This window comes from Mercurialis annua, linkage group LG7, assembly GCF_937616625.2.
Source record: "Mercurialis annua linkage group LG7, ddMerAnnu1.2, whole genome shotgun sequence".
Taxonomy (NCBI): domain Eukaryota; kingdom Viridiplantae; phylum Streptophyta; class Magnoliopsida; order Malpighiales; family Euphorbiaceae; genus Mercurialis; species Mercurialis annua.
Window position 1 is genome coordinate 39871222 of NC_065576.1, and position 22749 is coordinate 39893970.

General features: G+C 39.0%; 2 protein-coding genes across 2 annotated transcripts; both read left to right on the top strand.

The window, feature by feature from the left end:
* Nucleotides 1-16: 16 nt before the first annotated feature.
* On the top strand, nt 17-5147 carry LOC126657173 (uncharacterized). The gene is made up of 4 exons (XM_050351822.1): nt 17-735; nt 827-881; nt 3579-3599; nt 5055-5147. Exons 1-4 carry the CDS (start codon nt 17-19, stop codon nt 5145-5147), a joined length of 888 nt encoding a protein of 295 aa, XP_050207779.1.
* A 3455-nt stretch (nt 5148-8602) lies between these two features.
* On the top strand, nt 8603-9049 carry LOC126657174 (uncharacterized mitochondrial protein AtMg00860-like). The gene is made up of 2 exons (XM_050351823.1): nt 8603-8687; nt 8757-9049. The coding sequence occupies exons 1-2, from the start codon at nt 8603-8605 to the stop codon at nt 9047-9049; spliced, it is 378 nt and encodes a 125-aa protein (XP_050207780.1).
* The last annotated feature ends 13700 nt before the right edge of the window (nt 9050-22749 follow it).

Genomic DNA, 22749 nt, shown 5'->3' on the forward strand with positions numbered 1-22749 from the left:
GCCAGATGGAAAAGCAATGGTTGACAGATTCCCTAATGTTAATATAAAAGATTCTGAGGTCCCAAAATCTACTGTTGTTTGCAAGCTATGGAGGAGGGATAGATGGCGCTTACCTGACCCTATGGATGAGGTGACTCAAGAAGCGTGGGACTATGTGAGTAACAATTACAGTATTTCGAATTATGAAGATAAAGTCTATTGGGTGCCTAGCAAGAGTGGTTCTTTCTCTGTTAATAGCTTGTGGAGGAATCTTAACCCCAGTCTTCCTAAAGTCCCTTGGGCCTCCCTGGTTTGGTTCTCTGGGTCTATTCCTAGACATTCTTTTATTCTGTGGCTGTGTTTGAAAAAAAGATTGCTCACGAAGGATAAACTTATGGCTTGGAATGTTGTTTCTTCTGACAGTTGCAGTTTATGTGGTTCTCACCCTGAGAATTTGGAGCATTTGTTCTTTGCTTGTGGCTACTCTCAGAATATTTGGTCCAATGTCCTTTTTATCCTGGGCCTTAATAGGCATAGCTTTTCTTGGAATAGAGAAGTTAGTTTTTTTATAAAAAGATCTGCAGGCAAATCTTTGGTGTCAAAAATCAGGAAGCTTTGGTTCTCAGCTGCTGTCTATTTTATCTGGAAGGCAAGGAATGATGCCATTTTCAATCAGTTTTTAGCTCCTGCTGATCAAGTTTTTAAGAATATCAATTTTACTGTCGCTGCTAGAATAAACAATCATACTAGTCTCTAGTTTGTTGCTGGTAGCTAGTTCCTTTGCTTAGTTTGTTTGTTCTGTGAGTGTGCAGTCCTTTAAGGCTTGTTTTTTTTGTTCTGTCCTTAGCTTTGCTTTGGTTTTAGGCCTTGGTTGTGTTCTGGCTGTTGCCAAGATTTTGGGTGTATCTCTTTTTTGCAGCTTCATTAATATAAGTTGCTCCTTTGGTTGCTTGACCAAAAAAAAAAATTAATTATTAAAATTAATTTAAGTCATAATCAAACATAATAAAATTTAGTCTATTTTTTTTAATTTTGTGACTTCATAGATTGTGTCATATTAAATTAATATTTTTATCAATTTTTTAATAATTTTTTTATTAGTCATATAAATTAAAACAATTAATATATTCATAATATTTCTAATTTAACTGAAATAAATTCTCCTCAAAAAAAAAACTGAAATAAATTTAATAAAAAATGTATCATAGTAAAAACATAAAATATACCTGCATAAAATGTATTATAGTATTAATGTTTTTTAATAAATAATGTAATTTGTTTTACACATTTAGAAAGTTAAAATATCCGCAGACAAACCAACCCATTTCAAGTGCTAATATTTAAAAATTCAACAAAACAATTCCTGCTAAGAAAGTATTGCTTACACTTATAGAGTTGTAGTAACCCAAAAATATTAAAATGTAGTGTGCATGCTTTTTCTTGTGAATTTTATGAGTACATATTAACATTATTATCAAAATTCTACTTATAGGGTACAACTTAAAGTTATTTTAATTTATTGTCATCTGCTTGAACTTTTCAATAAATTTACTTATAAGATAAATTTAGTCACTGCCTATTTAATAAAAATAATGAATATTTATCATATTTTATGGCTATTTAAAAGTATTTTAAAGCTTTAAATAATTCAGTAACTCGCGTCACAAGAAGGAGATAGATGGTGCATTGTTTTTTTTTCTTGTTGACACATTTGGTTAATCAACCGAAATTGAATTAAATAATTGAACAATAGTTATACTGAATTGAAAACCTAAAAAAATCAACTGTATAACTACAATTAAATTTGGCTCAATTTAATTTTTGACTTTATTTCGGTTTTACACAATCGTATGACACAATTTTAAGATTATTTAAATCATTTAAAATTTCTCTTTATCATTAGGCATAGTTCCTCGCTCGATTGTAATAATTTATTAAAAGATTATCTAATACAACTATTGCGCTATATTATTATTTAATACAACTGTTACGCCATTGTTATTTTTGAAATAAACACTCTAACTTATTTATTTGAATGTCCGGTAAGAAATCTAACACTATTTGCAATACCACTCCTGGCACTCCATGAATTAATGGAAGTCGTATACCTGCATAAAGATCAATAAAGAACATTTGATATATGTACAATATTTTTAGAAATTAGCTACAGAAATGCTTCGACAAAAAAAATAGCTACATAAATGCTAATAAAGAAAAGCATGCATAAAAACAATTAAATAAATCGGCAAGTTTATATATATGTAGTGGAAAGTTTATATATTATTAGAGAGAAATTTTTACATATACTCAGTCTATCACGTCATCCTTGAACTCACTAATCATATCATAACACGTCATTGAAATAGTGGTATTATCGTAATTTTAATTTTTATTTTTTACACCTTTTAATAGTGATGTTACGATATTGTCATTAATTTAATGACGTGTTATAATATGATTGACTTACTTCACGGATGACATTTTAAACTGAGTCTATTTAAAAAAAATTATTGGAACTCAACCACCGCTACGAGTATAAAAATTTGTATATCTACATAATTATTATTAGTTAGATAAAACTTATCAATTAAATAAACAGGTTATAATTTTTAATTGAAATATTAATAAAAAATATTTTTTTAACTAGAATTTTAATTAAAAAATAATATTAGAATAGGTAGTTTAAAATAAATGAGAATTCATGAGAAGTGATGCAAACTGAATTCCAGCATAACTATAATATAACCGAGTTGTATAGGATTCAGTCATTCGAGAGAATCTGAGGACTCGCCCAAGGCGGAAACTCAACAATAACAACATCTGAGTCCAAGAGACTACGTCACGCATAAAGACCAAAGAGAGGATTCGCCCGAACCCCTCAGGATTCGGCAAGATCCGAGATCAAGTACAAAGCCCATCACTAGAGACGTGATCATATAGAAATGGAATGATATCGAGAAGACTAGATATTCAGGATTACCTTCCTAAACGGAAGTAAACTCATATCTGTGAAGATCAGTCTATTTAGGAAAACACTTCTAAATAGGATTATAGTTGAACAAGGAATCTTTTTCCTATTCAAAGTCTTACTAAACAGGAATGACATTCCTAATCAAATTCATACAAAGTATTCATCATACACTATATAAGGACATGAGGTATGCCTGTAAACACAATCAATACAATAAGAAAGTACATGTCGCTTGAGGCAAGACTGACTTAAGCATCGAAGCGTTAATCGGAACCACCGTCTGAGTAGCCTTATATTCTGTTTTGCAAGTTAAATCATTGATCAAGAGTTCAGATTCCATCAATTGGCGCCGTCTGTGGGAAGAGCGTGAAAACATCAAATAAGAAGGAGCTTTTCTTAACTCAAATAAATACTATTGAAGGATGAATTCTGACGGATTGAACCTAAAAAACAAACAACTCGTGGTTCCTAAAGATTCAAATCAAACATTGGGACTAGGTTTAAACACCCCCAACACGATGATAGGAGTAAAATACTCCTATATTTCTAAGTGTTTTCCGTGTGCATTTACATTTTTAACAACGCTTTTTGGTTGCTTTGTATACCTTATTGCGTGTGTGTGTTGTAGGGAAAATGGAGCAAAACAGAGGTTTTTTTAGGCTAAGGAATGAATAATTAACGAATCGGGATTCAAGCGAAGTCTTTGAGCATTTTTGAGCGAAAAGTCCCCCTCCGAGCAGGAGGGCTCGATCGCCCCCCCCCCCCCTTTAATTAAGGGGAGCCCTGGTCAGATTTGTAGGCTTTGAGCCTTCGACCTTGGGGCTCGATCGAGCCCTTCTGTATGGCACATGGGATTTCAGTTTTTTAAAGCACAAGATAAGAGGTGGCCCACTTCCGGATTTGACCCAACACCTATGTACTAGGAGTTTTATTTCCTATTTTGTAGCCATATATAAGGAATTTTATCTCTACTTTTAGGTTATGAATCATTCTCTAGACATAACTTTTATTAGCTTTTGAATATTCCTCTAGTTTTAATAGTTCTAGGGCTTTGAGCCATCTTCTCTAAGTGACATTTACAACATTGTTGAATGTTTAAGTTATTTATTGAAGATTGATTCTCCATTATTATTGAAGCTTTATCTTTATTGAATGATTATTGTTGGGTTTTCTTTAAAGGTAATTAGTTCTCTTACTTTAATGCTTTATTGTTATTATTTATTGATTGTTGTTGCTTTAGTCATGAGTGGCTAAACCCCCTGATTTGGGGGTTGATATGAATCCTAGTTAATGCATGATTGGGTTAGAGTTTGGGTTTGTTTTAATGTTTTAATTAATGCTCCTAATGCTTGCTTAGATTAGCTACCTAAGTATTTTTTGTTAGATTAATTTTCACCTTGAGAGAGGGTTTATTAATTGGAATTAATTAATTAATTAGATGCTTAATTAGTAACACCATGAGAGTGGGTTAGTAATTAGGTGGCTTATGAGTTGTGTTAATTGCTAATTGCTCTAATTGTGTTTAGTGCTACGAGAGTAGGTTAAGCTTGAATAGTTGTGGTTTTGTAACTCTTTGAGGCTCGAGAGAGCGGGAGTTGCGACTTAGAAACACTCGGTCCACGTTTTATGGCCCTAGACCCAATTCCCGAGAATGCATGACCTAGGTGGATTATTGACCTCCAAACCCCTTTATCGTCAGAATTCTCGTAAATTGTTAGTCGTTTTAGTCTTTTATAATTGCTAATTTAGTTGTTGAATTGCAAGTTTAGTTCTTTCGTTAATTTGTTAGTTGCTTAGTTTGGATTCAATAGTGTTAATTGAAAAAAACCAACTACTCGTTTGCTTTCCGAATTGAAAATCAAGATCATATCTCATTCACTTTAAACTTTTTATCTCTGTGGGTTCGACCTTGATTTGTCGAGTACTACGATTTGGCATTTTTGTAAACAAGTTTTCGGCGCCGTTGTTGGGGACAAGGTTGCGTTTAATTGATTGAGATCACTTAGAATTTCGGTCGAGTTAACCTTATTTTTTGTTTTTACTTTTATTGTTCAATTTTGCTTTTTCGTGGTTTACGTTCGGTTTTCTTGTTTTTCTTGTGTAGGAAATTGATCCTCGTGTATGCACAATACGCGACACGCCGATCTCCCGCTCGAACCGTTTCAAGACAACCTTGGTAGCTTCGAAAGAGGCGTGAGAAGAAGAGCCCGTATTCACTTAACTATAGAGGGTGACAGACACGATTATGAGGAAGTAAGCGGTTCAATCCTCTTATGGAGGGGCCGGAACAACAATATCCACCACCCCCTCCTCCACTAGAGAATGTGAACCGCCAAAGGCATCAAGAGCGCCCAAGGGAGGAACGACCCATGTGCACCCACAAGTGCAAAATCAACCGAGACAAACCTTGGGCGAGTTCTTCTTGCCGGATGTGGATAACGCCACGTTAGGATGTTTTGCAATGCCAGTTCAAGCGGCGACTTTCGAGATCAAGCCGAGTATTATATAATTATTGGAGAATCGCTGTGCCTTCTATGGGTTGAGTCGTGAGGATCCCAATGCACATATTGCCAAGTTCTTGGGCGTGCCAAATACCTTCAAGCTTGATGGGATAACCGCGGATCAAATCAAGCTCCTGATGTTTTCGTTCTCTTTGAGGGACAAGGCTAGTTTGTGGCTCCACTCTCTACCTAACGAGTCGATTCACACTTGGAGGGAGTTGCCTCAAGCGTTTCTCAACAAGTATTTTCCCCATGGCAAGACCTCAAAGTTAACCAAGGATATACTTGAGTTTGTTCAATTTGAAGGGGAGTCACTTTATGAGGCATGTGAGCGGTTCAAAGATCTACAACGGAGCGTCCCACATCATCGACTCAATAGAGAGCATGTTATTCAAATATTCTATGATGGGACGACTAGTACTACTAGAGCCACTATTGATATGGCGTCGGGCGAATCGTTAATGCAAAAAATATATGAAGAATCTCTTGATTTGGTGGAAAAATTGGCCATCGTTAGTAGTACATTGGTTCCCATAGATAGAAGAGCGCCACCTAATCAAAAGTCAGTGATGACTCTTGATCAAGTGAGATAAATGGAGGCCATTAAAGCAACAAATGCTTCACTCCAAGCCCAAGTGGATGCCCTCAAGAAACAATTTTCTCCAAGAAACGCTCTGTAGCTTATGTTCAAGTGGGATGCGAGTTTTGTGGAGATTACAACCATTCAGGGGGAGAATGCCTAGTAACGGGGCAAGTTTTGAGTGAGCAAGTAAACTACATTGGGGGTCAAAGGCAAGCTAATGATCCTTATTCTAACACCTACAACCCCGGGTGGAAGAATCACCCAAATTTCGGATGGAGAAACAATAAAGGCCAAGGCAATGCTCAAGCGCCTCAACAAGCGGGACCAAGCTTCCAAAGTGGTAATAGACCTCCACAACAACAAGGGCATTACCACAACAATCAAGGCCATGGTAACAATTATGGAGGTAAACCTCAACACCCTCCTAGTTTGCAACCACAAAGGAATACAGATGATGGGAACATGCTTTCCAATGTGCTAGAGAAGTTGGAAAAAATGGAGCAAAGGGAGAAGAACCAAGCTTCCACCATCCATCACCTAGAGACCCAAATATCATAAATGGAAATTTTGCTTCAAGGAAGACCTCAAGGTGGATTTTCTCTACCACGGAAAACAATCTGAGGGAACAACTCAAAGTGGTAGAGCTTCAAAGCGAGAGAAACCTTGAGAAATCCAATGGCAAGAAACATGTAGTTGAAGAGGAGGAGCCCTAAGTGGTGATTGATATTGCAAGCTCTAGTCAAGAGCTACCTAAGACTTGTGAGGAGGTGGTTATGGATATTGAAGAGCCATACGTGATGCCTACACCATTTGTGCCAAAATTTCCATTTCCTAGTCGATTGAAGAAGGCACCGGATAACCAAAAATTCCACAAGTTTCTTGAAATCTTTAAAAAACTCTAAATCAATCTTAGCTTGGCGGATGCATTAAGAGAAATGCCCCAATACGCAAAGTTCTTGAAGGACATAATTACAAACAAGCGTAGTTGGGAGCAAGGCGGAACAATACCCCTCACGGAGAGTTGTAGTTCTATCATCCAAAGCAACTTACCAACAAAGCTAAAGGATCCAGGGAGTTCTCCTATCCCTTGCACTATAGGAAATACGAATGCTATAAATTGCTTGTGTGATCCTTGTGCAAGTATTAATTTGATGCCCTTGTTTCTTTTTAGGTCCTTGTTTGGTGATCAACCGGTGAAGCACACCTCAATAGTATTGCAATTTGTCGATCACTCTCTAAAGAAGCCGTATGGGATAGTGGAAGATGTGCTTGTTAAAGTGGACAAATTCATCTTTCCGGTGGATTTTGTGATCTTAGACATTGCGTTGGATAAGGAGTTCCCTATGATCCTTGGTCGCCCATTTATGAATACCAGGCGTGCTCTTATTGATGTTCATGCCGGAAAGCTCACCTTGAGGATTGATAAGGATAAAGTAGAGTTTGACATGAAAAGAGTGATGCGGAATGCCATCAAGGAGGAAGAATGTATGAGGATTGATTTAGTGGATGAACTTGTGAGGGATCAACTTGAAGCAAACATGGAAGCATTGTACCAAGAAATGGGGCAAGTTTTTGCAAAAAGTGAGAATTCAGCAGAGGAGCTCGATAGAGCCCCTCTGCTCGATCGAGCCCCCCCTGCATTTGAGAAGAGAGGGGCACTTTGGCAAGGGAGATCTATCTAGCCCCATTGCATCTGAGTTGGGCTCGATCAAGCCCCCCCAGTTTTAAAGGAAAAGCTGATTTTTTTGGGGTCGCTCAAGTCACGTTTCAATCCGATGGTTCAAGTGATGATTATACCGAAGCAAATGAGCCTCAACCAGAGGAATTGCACAAGAGTGAGGGCCTTACACCACCATCCTCCAAGGTACCTCCAAATGTCGAGATGAAACTGTTACCACCCCATCTCCGGTATGCTTTTGTGGGAGAAAACCAGACGCTTCCTATCATTATCTCCAACAAGCTATCGGAAGTTCAAGAAAGGAGGGTTGTGCAAGTGGGGAAGAGTTATATATTGGCTATGGGATGGCAAATCTCCAACATTAGAAGGATAAGTCCTCAAGTGGTGATGCATAAGATCCAACTCGAGGATGAATCCAAGAAGTGTACTCAAAGGCAAAGAAGATTGAATCCTAATATGATAGAAGTGGTGCATAAGGAGATTGTGAAACTTTTAGATACCGACATTATCTATCCCATCTCGGATAGTGGATGGGTGATCCCTATCCAATGCGTACCCAAGAAAGGTGGGATGACCATAGTTGAAAATGAGAAGGGAGAGAAAATTTCGACCCGTATGGTGACGGGATGGAGAGTATTGATTATCGGAGGCTCAATGCGAAGACCCAAAAGGACCATTTTCCGCTACCATTCATTGATAAAATGCTTAAAAGAGTGGCGGGTCACAAGTACTATTGCTTCCTCGACGAATACTCCGGATATTTTTCTGGATGACCAAGAAAAGGCGACCTTCACTTGCCTCTACGGACTTTTGCTTACAGGCGGATGCCTTTTGGATTGTGCAATGCCTCCGCAACGTTCCAACGATGTATGACCTCGATCTTCAACGATATGGTGGAGAATATAATGGAGGTATTTATGGATGATTTTTCTGTTTTTGACAATTCATCTGATAGTTGTTTGACAAACCTTGAGCGTGTGTTAGTGCGGTGTGAGGCAACCAACTTGGTGCTTAATTGGGAAAAATGACATTTTATGGTTGAAGAGGGGATAATGCTTGGGCATAAGATCTCGGAAGAAGGGATTGAGGTAGATAGGGCGAAGACGGAGGTAATTGAGAAGTTAATTGCTTCGGATACGGTTAAAGGAGTTCGGGCATTCTTGGGCCATGCAGCTTTTTATCGTCGGTTTATCGAGAATTTTTCATCTATTGCGAGGCCTTTGACTAGTTTTCTAGTAAAAGATGCCCCTTTTGAGTTTACAAAGGAGTGTCATGTTGCTTTTAAGAAGCTAAAGGAGGCGCTTGTGACCGCTCCTATTATTTCAGCTCCGGATTGAAGTTTGCTCTTTGAGCTCATGTGCGATGCGAGTGATCAAACTTTGGGTTGCGTGTTGGGACAAAGGAAGGAAAAGGGGGTGCATGTGATTTACTATGCTAGCCGGACTATGGCGGGAGCGCAACTCAATTACATCACTACCGAGAAAGAGATGTTAGCGGTAGTCTTTGCCTTAAACAAATTTGGGCAATACTTGCTTGGCTCGAAGTCCATCATCTACACCGATCATGCCACCTTGAGGTACCTTTTTGCCAAGCAAGACGCAAAGCCAAGACTTATTCGATGGATTCTTTTAATGCAAGAATTCGATATAGAGATCCGTGACAAGAAGGGTACAAAGAACGTGGTGGCGAACCACCTATCAAGGTTAGAAACTCCGGAACCTATTCCATTGGATGTTGATATAAATGAACGGTTTCCAGACAAAATGCTCATGGTGATATCTAGCTTGTCAATACCTTGGTATGCCAATATTTTCAACTATCTATCCTCAGAAATCATGCCTCCGGACTTGACTCACCAACAACGGAAGAAATTCATATCCAACGTCAAGAGGAATTTGTGGGATGAGCCCTATTTATTTAAGATTTATGGCGATGGGATGATACGAAGATGTGTGGACTTGGGAGAAGTGATACCTATATTGAGCGCTGTCATAATTCCGAGTATGCCAGCATTATGGGTCGGCTAGGACCGCCGCTAGAGTTCTTGAGAGCAGGTTTTTTTGGCCGACTCTATTTCGAGATGCCAAGGAGTTTCTTGGGCTTTGTGACCGATGTCAAAGAGTAGGGAAATCTCGAAGCGAGATGAGATGCCATTAACCACCATCCAAGAGGTGAAAATATTTGATGTTTGGGGGATAGACTTCATGGGGCCTTTTCCGATGTCTCATGGCAACCTATATATTTTGGTATGTGTGGATTATGTATCTAAGTGGGTATAAGCGGAGGCTTTATCTACAAACGATGCTAAGGTGGTCCTATGTTTTCTAAAGCATCTTATGAACCGGTTTGGCATGCCAAGAGTCATCATAAGTGATGAGGGGTCACATTTTTACAACCGGCAATTTGAAGCCTTGATGAAGAAGTACAATGTATACCACCGAGTTGCAACCCCTTATCATCCTCAAACTAGTGGGCAAGTTGAGGTTTCGAACCACAAGTTGAAAAGAATTTTGGAAAAGAAGAGGAATGGATCGCGAAAGGATTGGTCTTTGAAGTTGGATGATGCATTGTGGGCGTATAGAACGGCCTACAAGACTCTACTTGGTATGTCGCCCTTTCGAATTGCTTATGGGAAGGCATGTCACCTTTCTTTGGAATTGGAGCACAAGGCCTATTGGGCAATCAAGAAGCTTAATTATGACATTAAGGCAGCGGGTGAAAAGTGACTTCTTCAACGTAATGAATTGGATGAGATCCAGTTTATGGCTTATGAGAATATTAAGCTTTATAAGGAAAAAAACGAAGAGGTGGCATGATGCACATATCGCTCCTAAGGTTTTGGAGGCGGGGTCCTTTGTGTTACTATACAACTCGAGGTTGAAGTTGTTTTCGGGCAAGTTGAAGTCCCGTTATCAAAATCCGGAATATGGCGAGTCACAGTGCGGTAAAATTGGAGAATGCTAAAGGCGAGACCTTCAAAATCAATGGGGATCAATGTAAGCCTTATCTTGGGCCCTTGACTAACCGAGTGGAAGACGAGGTCTCTTTCACTACTCCTACTTGAGTTCACCGTGTGATAGTCGAGTTTTCGACTTAAAACAAGCGCGCTCGAGAGGCAATCTTGAGAGATGGGGGGGTGGCCAATCCAAGAGAAAATTTCTTAGCTTTGATTTCATGTTTTTAGTTTTTGATCTTATGTTTTTATGTGTTTAATTGTTATGTTTTTGTTCAAGTTAATGCCAGGTGTTTTCGTTTTTGGTGTGTAAGTATTTTTGCAGAAAAAATGAATTTTTTCGGGCTCTTAGCTAAGGGACTCGATCGATCCCCCTGCCGAACTGAAGGGCTCGATCGAGCCCTCCTGTTATTAGCAAGAAGGGCAACTTCGGCCCTAGGGCTTTTTGGAGGTCTTATTTTCATTGGTCCTAGAAATAAGCACATGGATGGGTGAGGTGGCATGATCTAAACCTTACAAAAAATATGCACTTGACATGGATAGGTGAAGTGGCATCATCTACACCTTTCAATTTCAAATTCAAAAGGCAAGTGTAATATCCCGTATTTTTTTTATAATTATTATTTTTAAATTATTACAAATTTATTTTAATTTTTGTATTCCGTCAACCTTTAAATAATTTAGCATTATTATATTTTTTTATTTAAATTTATTAGAGTCGTTCGTTAATTCGGTCGTAATTCGATTCGTAATTGGTTTGTTTTTTTTTAACTTTTAAATAAAAAAAAAGAAGGAAGCTTATTATGCATGAAAATGAGCCATGCACACTTTCCTTTCCACGTGATTTGCCTTGTGCATAATAAGCCCATAAGTGTGTTTGGTTTTAGCCATAACATAAAAAGAAAAGAAGCCCATACAAGTTGTTACATATAATCTTCTTCCTCCCTCATATATATGGTTTACTGCTTCACGTCTTCACTTCCTAAACCTAATATTTTTCATCATCTGGAATCAAACCTCAGCCGCCACCCTTCCTTTCAATCTCAAAAATCATAATCTTCATCATTCCCTTGCTTTCGATCAAGTTTCAGTAAGTAATCCTTTAACTTTCTTTTATTGTTTCGATATCGTCAAAATACGGTTCTTGATTTCAAGCTTATTGTTTTAGCTTTAAATCCGATTGTTCTTTGACGGTTCTCATCGACTCAGCGATCTCTTCGATCCTTACGTATTATATATAAAAAGGTACGTACAAATTCCTCCGCTTAAAGCCGTCACGGTTTATCGTCACCGTAGCTTGGGTTTTGCCGTTGCTTAGGCTTTGAAGTTTCTTGATGTTATAGTTGATTATTATTCCGTGATTCATTGATTGTTAATGGTTTGGGTAATTTTGGCCATCGTTTTTATCCATCGAAGTATAGTTGTGGATTTGAATTTTGGTTCGAATCTGAGTTCATAATGAAGTTCTGCCTAATGGTTAGCCGAAGGTCATATCATTCTTGTTGAGTTGATAATTATAATCTTGCCTAATATTTGATTATGATCCCTTATTGAATTGTTTTGATAAGAAAATTATGTAGTTGTTTATATGGTTTGGGGTTACTGTGTAAAAATTCAATTTATGAAGATGATAAAGGGGCGGGGTTGTTGCTGTGTATATATGGCCTTGTTTCTTTAATTTGCAAAGTGATGGTTAACTGGCATTTTAATCACCTTACTTGTTTATTTAAATATATTGAATTCCTTAAGTTATTATAGTTATAGTTTTGCTTTTCGATGATAACTTTTATATTGTTTCAACTTTAAATTGGCAACTTGAAAAGATAATTATTTTATAATCTAAATTAATATAATTACTCGGTAATTATAATTAATTTTGATTGATATATCAACTTGACTAATTTACAATTTAGCCCCTAAAAGTTTCTAAAAAACTTATTTAAGTTAACTTTTATCTTTTGGATCTTTGTTTTGATTTATATTTTAGTAAATTGGAAATGAGTAATTAAATTTGATTCCGAATATTAAATTGGCTAAATTACAGATTAGCCCCTAAACATTTTGAACCTAATTTGGCTAAAGTACAGTTTAGTCCCTAAACTTTTATAAACTTAAAATGGTTAATTTTTAATTATAATTTGGGTTACTTGGATTTGAGGTTATTGAATTCCATTTTAAAATAGATTATTACTTAATCAAATATTTTAAGTTATAAACTCGGGTTTATAAATTTAATAAGTTTTATTTGGGTTAGACTGTGGTCGCCCGACAAGTGGGAAGAAGCTTGGTAGTTTTAAATAACTCGGCTGACTCACTGATATGGATTTTAACTTGGGTTAAATTAAATTGTTTAATAAATTACTCGAATTGTAATTTAATATAGATAACTTATATGGTTGATTTCTATGACTTGGGTTATAGTTTTAATACGTTTTAATCATATGTGTTTGATTATACGTTGGAGTGTTGTTGTGTGTGCTAGTCCTATGTGGTGTCTAGTACTCTTTAGAGTTAGGGTCGGATTTTAATTATAATTTTAATATTTTATTTAGACCCGTCGACTGTTCGTACTTCAGAGGCGAACCAGAGTTAGGAGCTTGTCAGGATCACGTGGATTTAGCAAGCAGTGAGTTTATATCTCTATTTACCTCTTTATTAAGCAATTATTATATTTTGTATATATATATATATATATATATATATATATATATATATATATATATGTACAAACAACTTTTAAACTGTTTTCGGCATTGTGGATTTGATTTGGAACGTGCTACTCGATGGGCATCATCGGGACTGCGTGCGCACCGGTAATGATTATGGTATTGAGGTAGGTTTGAGATACGTCTCACCTTAGTGAGGACACCGGTGGAAGATACGTCTCCTAGGCTCACTATTTATTAAGTGATAGTCGGGGATCGGTTATTGAGAAACGTCTCACCGACACGACAATGGATTTAGAATTGTGGTTTAGGGTTTCATTGATAATCCATAATGAAAATGTTTTATTAAACGTTTTAAAGGTTTTTAACTTAATAAATGTAAATGGTTATATAAACTCTACTCAGTAAATCTGACCCCGTTGTTTTCCCAAATTTTCCAGGTTTATGATTTAAGCATTTGTCGATCTCCGTTTCTTCATTCTCGGAGGTTCTTTATTTTATTTTAGAAATAAGAGTCGAACTATTTTAAACTCTTAGACCGCAGTAGTATTATCAGATTATTCATGTTATAGTCTTACGTTTATGTTTTAGACTATTGTTTGTTGGATTGGACCAACTATTATTTTATCAACTTTGGCATGATTACATTGTTTATGGTATTATATTATATTGTCATACTGTTGGAAATTATTTTGAGACAAGCGTACTTTAAATATATGTTGTTTATCTGTACTGCTAGATTAGGCTGAAATCTCGATTGCCCCCGAGCATGTGGTTTTCTGTAGGTACATTGTTTTAAATGTTATAAATTGGTTATCCGCAAGGATAGCTACGGGTTTTGGTACAACCATACCCATACCCTAGCGCCGGTCACGATTCATGAAAATGGGTCGTGACAGCAAGTGGGTCGTGACAGCACAGAATCGTGAAGATGTGGTAAAGAAACACACTTGCTGTCACGACCCATTTTCATGAATCGAGACCGGCGCTAGGGTATGGGTATGGTTGTACCGAAACCCGTAGCTAGCCTTGCGGAAAACCAATTTATAACATTAAAAACAATGTACCTGCAGAAAACCACATGCTCGGGGGCAACCGAGACTTCAGCCTAATCTAGCAGTACAGAATAACAACATATATTTAAAGTACGCTTGTCTCAAAATAATCTCCAACAGTGTGGAAATATAATATAATACCATAAACAATGTAATCATGCCAAAATTGATAAAATAATAGTTGGTCCAATCCAACAAACAATAGTCTAAAATGTAAATGTAAGACTATAACATGAATACTCTGATAATACTACTGCGGTCTAAGAGTTTAAAATAGTTCGACTCTTATTTCCAAAATAAAATAAAGAACCTCCGAGAATGAAGAAACGGAGATCGACAAATGCTCAAATCATAAACCTGGAAAATTTGGAAAAACAACGGGGTCAGATTTACTGAGTAGAGTTTATATAACCATTTACATTTATTAAGTTAAAAACCTTTAAAAACGTTTAATAAAACATTTTCATTATGGATTATCAATGAAACCTTAAACCATAATTTTAAATTCATTGTTGTGTCGGTGAGACGTATCTCAATAACCGATCCCCGACTATCACTTAATAAACTTTAGCGGCTAAATTGTAAATTTGCCAAAATAACATTAAATCAAAATTAATTATAATCGCCCGTATAATTATACTAATTTAGATTATAAACTAATTATCGTTTTCAAGTTGTCAAATTAAAATCAAAACGAAATCCAAACGTTAAAAACAAACAACTATAGTTCAATTGATTTAAACTAACAATTTGATGCCTAATATGGCCATTTAGCCATCTTCCCCATTTCAAATCAATTTCCATGCCGCCAACCCTCTACTGCAAACATTCAAAGATTTAAAGCTAAAACTAAACCTAGGTGTTGTGTTTTCTTTTCTTTTTTTGTTTTAGCATCACAAACAACCTAACTTAGTAGCATTACTCAATTAACATGAAAGAGATCATCAACAAGTTATAGTAACCATCTTAAGCAAGAATAACTACGGCGGCCCCAAAGGATTCCGCAACTAACATCACACGACAATAACTCGAAGCAAAACCCACGATCATACACACAAGGATTTGATGTGATAAACACGCTAAGTTTCTGATTTTATGTTGACAGTAACATACCCAAGAAACGGTAGGAACCGAAATAAGGTTTCGAAGAACCGTACGCGAAACGAACGGAACAATCGCAAGCTAAGCTAAGTTTAATTCATTAACAAAGAATGAATCATGGTTTAATGATCATCCACAACACATAAACACAATCATGAACAACATAGGAGACGACAGCAACTTAAAAACAAAACAGAATAATACCACGCGAAATTATGACGAAACGGCGGCGACTATATCGTATAGAATAATGTACCGTTTTGGCGAAAATAAAGATGAGAATTGAAGAGGCGTGTGTCTACAATCTCAGCGACAAAACGGAACTAGATTCGATCAAGAAACGAAGGAGAACGAATCAATTTACGGAGATGCCGTTTACAAGCTAAAACAGAATTGAAGAACAAGGAAGAATGGAACTCACCGAAGGATTTCAGCAAGCTTTATGACGATAATTGCTCCAAAATTTCAGGGATTTTGAAGAGCAAAATGGCTGCTAGGGTTTGCTGATATGGTGAATGAAGAAACGTGAAGTATCACGTAATTTAAATAGAGGGGGAAGGCTGGGTGAAGGCTGGCTGCACTCAGCAGCTTAGGTCTCGTACGAGACACTCAGTCTCGTACGAGACACGTCCATTTTACAAAGAGTCTCGTACGAGACCCTTGGTCTCGTATGAGACCAGGCGTTTTCGTTAAGGGTCTCGTTTGAGACCCTTAACCGAACAAGAAGTATTTCTTTTTTTTAAAAAAAATTTCTCTTTTAAAATTTTAAACAACCTATTTAAAACTTTAATCAATCCAACTATACTCGGACCACAATCAAAACACCGAAACCGAAAACGATCCGGATTTGAACTAAAAAGTCATCGGAAATATTAGAAATTTTTACGGGGTATTACATTCTCCCCAACTAATAAATGACCATGAATTTAAACACAAACAAATAAACATAACAACATAACAAGCACCGAAATAATCAACTAAAATACATAGGCAACGATACACGTACCTCAAGAAAAGAGGAAAGGATAACGTTTCCGCATATCGGACTCCGTCTCCCAAGTGCATTCCTCAACAGAATGATTCCGCCACAAAACTTTGACCATCAGAATCTCCTTGTTCCGTAATCTACGCACTTGCGTATCGACAATCTCAACTGGTTGTTCCTCATAGGACAGCTCCTGGTCAATCTCAACGCTCTGGGGCACAATCACATGTGAAGGATCTGATATGCACTTCCTCAGTATAGAAACATGAAAAACAGGATGCACTAACGACATGTCTGGCGGCAGAACCAGACGATAAGCCACAGCTCCAATCCTCTCTGAAATCTCATAGGCACCAATGTACCTCGGTGCCAACTTTCCCTTGACACCAAAACGAACCACACCTTTCATAGGCGAAACCCGAAGAAACACAAAGTCTCCCACCTGAAACTCGATGTCTTTCCTCTTCGGATCTGCATAACTCTTATGCCGACTAAAAGTTGTCTCCAATCTCCATTTTATCAACGGTACCTTCTCTGAGGTAATCTGAATAATCTCCGCACCAGACAACTTCCGCTCGCCGACCTCTTCCCAGCAGATAGGAGATCGACACTTGTGTCCGTACAGAGCCTCATAAGGTCCCATCTCAATGCTCGCATGGTAACTGTTGTTGTAGTAAAACTCAATCAACGGAAAATGAGTATCCCAGCTACCTTGAAAATAAAGAATGCACATTCTGAGCATATCCTCCAATGTCTGAATAGTCCTCTCAGACTGACCGTCAGTCTGAGGATGAAAAGCTGTACTGAAGTCCAATCGAGAACCCAAGGACTCCTGTAATGCTTTCCAGAACCTCGAAGTGAAAACAGAACCTCTGTCAGAAACAATCGAAACCGGTACACCGTGCAAACTGACAATTCTGTCGATGTACAACTGAGCCAACTTCAAAGCAGGATACAAAATCTTGATCGGAAGAAAATGAGCTGACTTGGTCATACGGTCAACTATCACCCAGATGGAATCGTACCCCTATCGAGTACGTGGTAAACCAACAACAAAGTCTATGGCAATCCGCTCCCACTTCCACTCTGGAATAGGTAGTGGCTGCAGATAGCCAAAAGGCCTCTAATGTTCCAGCTTCACTTGCTGGCAAGTCAGACACTTGGAAACGTACTCTGCAACATCTTTCTTCATTCCGCTCCACCAATACGTACCCTTGAGGTAATGGTACATCTCGGTAGATCCCGGATGAACACTGTAAGCTGATCTATGCGCTTCCTCCAGAATCTAGTCTCTCAAACCATCTGAATCCGGAACGCACAGTCTAGAACCAAACCTGAGAACTCCGTCAACTAAAACAAACTCGGAATTCCCATCCAGATGGATCTCATCCGAAATCCGTTTCAATTGTGGATCCTCAGCTTGTAAAGCTTTAATCCTATCAATCAAAACCGGCTGCACTTGCAGTTGTGCCAACAGACCACCATTTTGAGAAACCTGAAAACCATAGCCAGAAGCTATCAAACCATGCTACTCTCTAGCCATGGGTCTACGTCCAACCTCAGAAATATGGGCCAAACTGCTTGAAGACTTGCGACTCAACGCATCGGCTACCACATTAGCCTTACTAGGATGGTACTGAATAGTACAGTCGTAGTCTTTCATCAATTCTAGCCACCTCCTCTGTCTCAGATTCAACTCTCGCTGATCAAAGATGTACTTCAGACTCTTGTGATCAGTGAAGATCTCGCAAGTCGCACCGTACAGGTAGTGCCTCCAGATCTTCAGAGAAAAAACCACCGTAGCTAACTCCAAGTCATGTGTAGGGTAATTCACCTCATGCTTCTTCAGCTGACGAGAAGCATAGGCGATTACCTATCCATGTTGCATCAATACGCAACCTAAGCCAATCCGAGAAGCATTGCAGTATACAGTAAAACCCTCAATGCCAGAAGGTAATGCCAAAACAGGAGCTGTAGTCAGAATCTCCTTCAGCTTCTCAAAACTTGCCTCACACTTGTCAGTCCACTCAAACTTAACACCCTTCTGTGTCAGTTTAGTCTAAGGTGCAGATATCCGAGAGAAATCCTGCACGAACCGACGGTAGTAGCCACACTACTAGAAAGATGTAATTTAGCAACGGATTTTTCCGTCGCTAAAGGCTGAAATCCGTTGGTAAATTAAGTTTTCCGTTGGTAAAAGGCTAAAATCCGTCGTTAAATCAAAAAAATTCCGTCGGTAATTCTCTGTTTTCTAGTAGTGCCAGCTAACCCAAGAAAACTCCTGATCTCGGTAACTGTCCTCGGCCTCTGCCAATCCATAACCGCCTCAATCTTCTTCGGATCAACCTTGATCCCATCCTTCGACACCACATGTCCTAAGAAAGTAACCTGTTCCATCCAAAACTCGCACTTTGAGAACTTAGCATACAACTGATGCTCTCGCAAGGTCCGTAATATAGTCCTCAAGTGATAAGCATGCTCCTCCTCACTCCGAGAATAAATCAGGATGTCATCAATGAAGACGATAACAAACTGATCCAAAAACGGCTTGAAAACCCGATTCATCATGTCAATAAACGCTGCTGGTGCGTTAGTCAACCCAAACGACATGACTAGAAACTCGAAATGCCCATAACGTGTTCTGAAAGCAGTCTTAGGCACATCGATGTCCCGAATCCGAAGTTTATGATACCCGGATCTCAAGTCAATCTTGGAAAAGCACTTCGCACTCTGCAACTGATCAAACAAGTCGTCGATGCGAGGAAGAGGACATCTGTTCTTGATGGTAGCCTTATTCAACTGCCTGCAGTCGATACAAAGCCGAAAGGAACCATCCTTCTTCTTAACAAACAGAACTGGAGCACCCCACGGAGAAGTACTCGGTCTGATGAATCCAATGTCCAGAAGTTCTTGTAACTGCTCCTTTAACTCCTTCATCTCAGCAGGAGCCATCTGATACGGTGGTATCGAAATAGGACCAGTTCCAGGAACAACGTCAATGCAGAACTCGATATCCCGATCAGGTGGTAATCCAGACAACTCCTCTGGAAAAACGTCAGTGAACTCATTCACTATAGGGACAGTGTTCATACTGCCCACCTCAGCATCCATGTCTCGAACCACAGCTAAGAAACCTTGACAACCCTTACTCATCATCCGCTTTGCCTTGATCGCAGAAATCAGATTCTTCGGTGTCTCTGCCTTCTCCCCTTGAAAAGAAAAGGGCAGATCACCTGGAATCCGAAACTCAACCGACTTACCTCAACAGTCGATCGAAGCATAATGGCGTGCCAGCCAATCCATCCACAAAATCACGTCAAATGAAAGTACATCCAAAACAACAAAATCAGCACGTAAATCTCTTCCATGGATCACCACGAAACACGATAGATACACAATGTCCACCACCACACAATTAGACAAAAGGAGTAGAAACAGATAAAGGTTCACTCAAACTCGTTGGTGTTACACCCAACTTAGCAGCAAAACATGTAGACACAAAAGAATGGGTTGCACCCGCATCAAATAAAACTAAGGCATCTACAAAGGCGATCTAAATAGTACCTTGCACCACTGCGTTAGATGCATGAGCATCCTGAGGAGTCAACGCAAAAACTCTGGCCTGACCCTGACTCTGCTGCTGAGAGCTCTGTCTAGTACCATAACTACTAGAACCTCTACCACCGTTGACACGGCCTCCAAAACCACGCCCTCCAGAACCTCGGCCCCGCTGGCCACCAAAAGAAGCAGCAGGTTGAGAAAACCCTGCTGGTGTAGAGAACACTGGTCTCTGACTCTAATAGGATGGCTGAGCAACGCTAGCTGCCGACATCTGCTGCCCAGATGCCTGACACTCTCTCGCAAAGTGTCCCGGCTGGCCACAAGTAAAACAACCCCCTGGTGCTAAACGACACTCGCCTGGATGTCGACGTCTGCAGTTCTGGCAGAAAGGAAAACTAGCACCTCCACTGTTACCATGCCTAAAACTGCGGCTGCTACCGCTGTTGCTTGAACTGTAGGTGTACGGCTGATAACTCTTCTTGACACCCCTCTTTTTGTTCTTGTACTGAGATGGTGCCGATTGGTAGCTACCACCACCACTCTGCTGTCCAGGGCCAGAAGACTTCTTAGTCTGAGAAGGACCAGAAATATCCCCAAACTGCAGTAATGAGCTCTCCATACGCCGAGCACTGTCTACTACGTCTGTAAAGTCTCTGCGTGTCTCGGTCAGCAAACTCACAAAATTGCGCCCTAAGCCTTTTACGTATCTGTTGTTCACCCTTTGCTGATCTGTCCGCAAGTCCGGAGCGAACCGACCCAACCTCACGAACTCTGTCGTGTACTCGGATACTGACCTATCATCCCTAGTAAGTGAAAGCAACTGTCTCTGTGACCCTTTGTCACTGAAAACGGCAAGAAGAAAGCTCTGAATCTCGCCACAAATTGAGCCCTGGAGATAGTGGCCATGTCAGCATGAACAGAGCCACGAAACCAGTCTCCAGCTAAACCCTTCATGGATATCTCGACTAGAGCGACGGTCTGACGCTCAGTAGCCTGAAGTCGCCGAGCATTCTGCTTAACCTCCTCGAGAAAATCCAGCGCGTCTCCATAACCTTCAAACTCAGTTGGCTTCAGTCTCATGTAAGCCAATACCAGATCCCTGTCAGTGGTTCCAACACCACCAACTACTGCACCACCAACCTGTGGTTTCTGTTACTGAGCAATCTGACCCAAAACCGCATACTGATCCTGCAAATCGACCTGTCCCGCTTGCAGCTGAACCTGGTTGAGTTGTAAAGCAGCAACTCCAGCCAGAAAAGTGTTGAAGTCAAAATCGTCCAACTCAGGTTGTGCCACACCTGGTGCTTGAGCACCTCCTGCAGCACCGCGTCCTACACCTCTGCCTCTACCTCTGCCAGCTTGGCCTCGGCCACCACGACCTCGACCAGCTAGACCCCGACCAGCTGGGCCTCTGCCTGCTAGTCCTCTACCAGCTCAAACCTCCGGTTCATTCTGGTCCACCTCAATAGAGATCGCGTCATCAGCCTCAGCATTTTGCTGAGGCGCAGCATGAGTACGAGTATTCATTCCTAAGAATGAAACAAAATTTCTCAATATAAACAAAATTTAACCAAATAAACACAACATGGCGAATTAGCCAACAAATAATCACCCAAGTAAAAAACAACCATAGAATAAGCAATAAGCAATTAAATTCACACGACTGACTCACGACATTCCTATAGGAGTAGGCAGAAAGTTTTGAAAACAAAAGATGACGTTTCAAAGACAAGACTCGAATCCTAATTCCGCAGTAGTTCCTAGGACAATTTAGTCACTTAACATGCCAAACAAATAAACACTTAACATTTAAAAGGCCTTGGTTTGAAACCAAAGTTTTGATACCAAGTTTGTCACGACCCATTTTCATGAATCGAGACTGGCGCTAGGGTATGGGTATGGTTGTACCGAAACCCGTAGCTAGCCTTGCGGATAACCAATTTATAACATTAAAAACTATGTACCTGCAGAAAACCACATGCTCGGGGGCAACCGAGACTTCAGCCTAATCTAGCAGTACAGAATAACAGCATATATTTAAAGTACGCTTGTCTCAAAATAATCTCCAACAGTATGGCAATATAATATAATACTATAAACAATGTAATCATGCCAAAGTTTATAAAATAATAGTTGGTCCAATCCAACAAACAATAGTCTAAAGTATAAATGTAAGACTATAACATGAATACTCTGATAATACTACTGTGGTCTAAGAGTTTAAAATAGTTCGACTCTTATTTCCAAAATAAAATAAAGAACCTCGGAGAATGAAGAAACGGAGATCGACAAATGCTCAAATCATAAACCTGGAAAATTTGGGAAAACAACGGGGTCAGATTTACTGAGTAGAGTTTATATAACCATTTACATTTATTAAGTTAAAAACCTTTAAAAACGTTTAATAAAACATTTTTATTATGGATTATCAATGAAACCCTAAACCATAATTCTAAATACATTGTCGTGTCGGTGAGACGTATCTCATGTAATATCCTGTAAAATTTTGAATTTATTTTGTTAATTTTCGACGTGGTTCCGGATGTGTTTTGAGGGGTATTTGAAGTTTCGTAGATTTTCGTGGTTCGATTCGTTTTGGTTCGGTTTTTTTTTTAAAAAAAAAAGATTTTTCTTCTTTGGTTTGTGGTTCAACCGTAGTGGTTGAACCACTTCCGTTTGACTCAGGTCTCAATCGAGACCTGAGGAAAAACGTTGG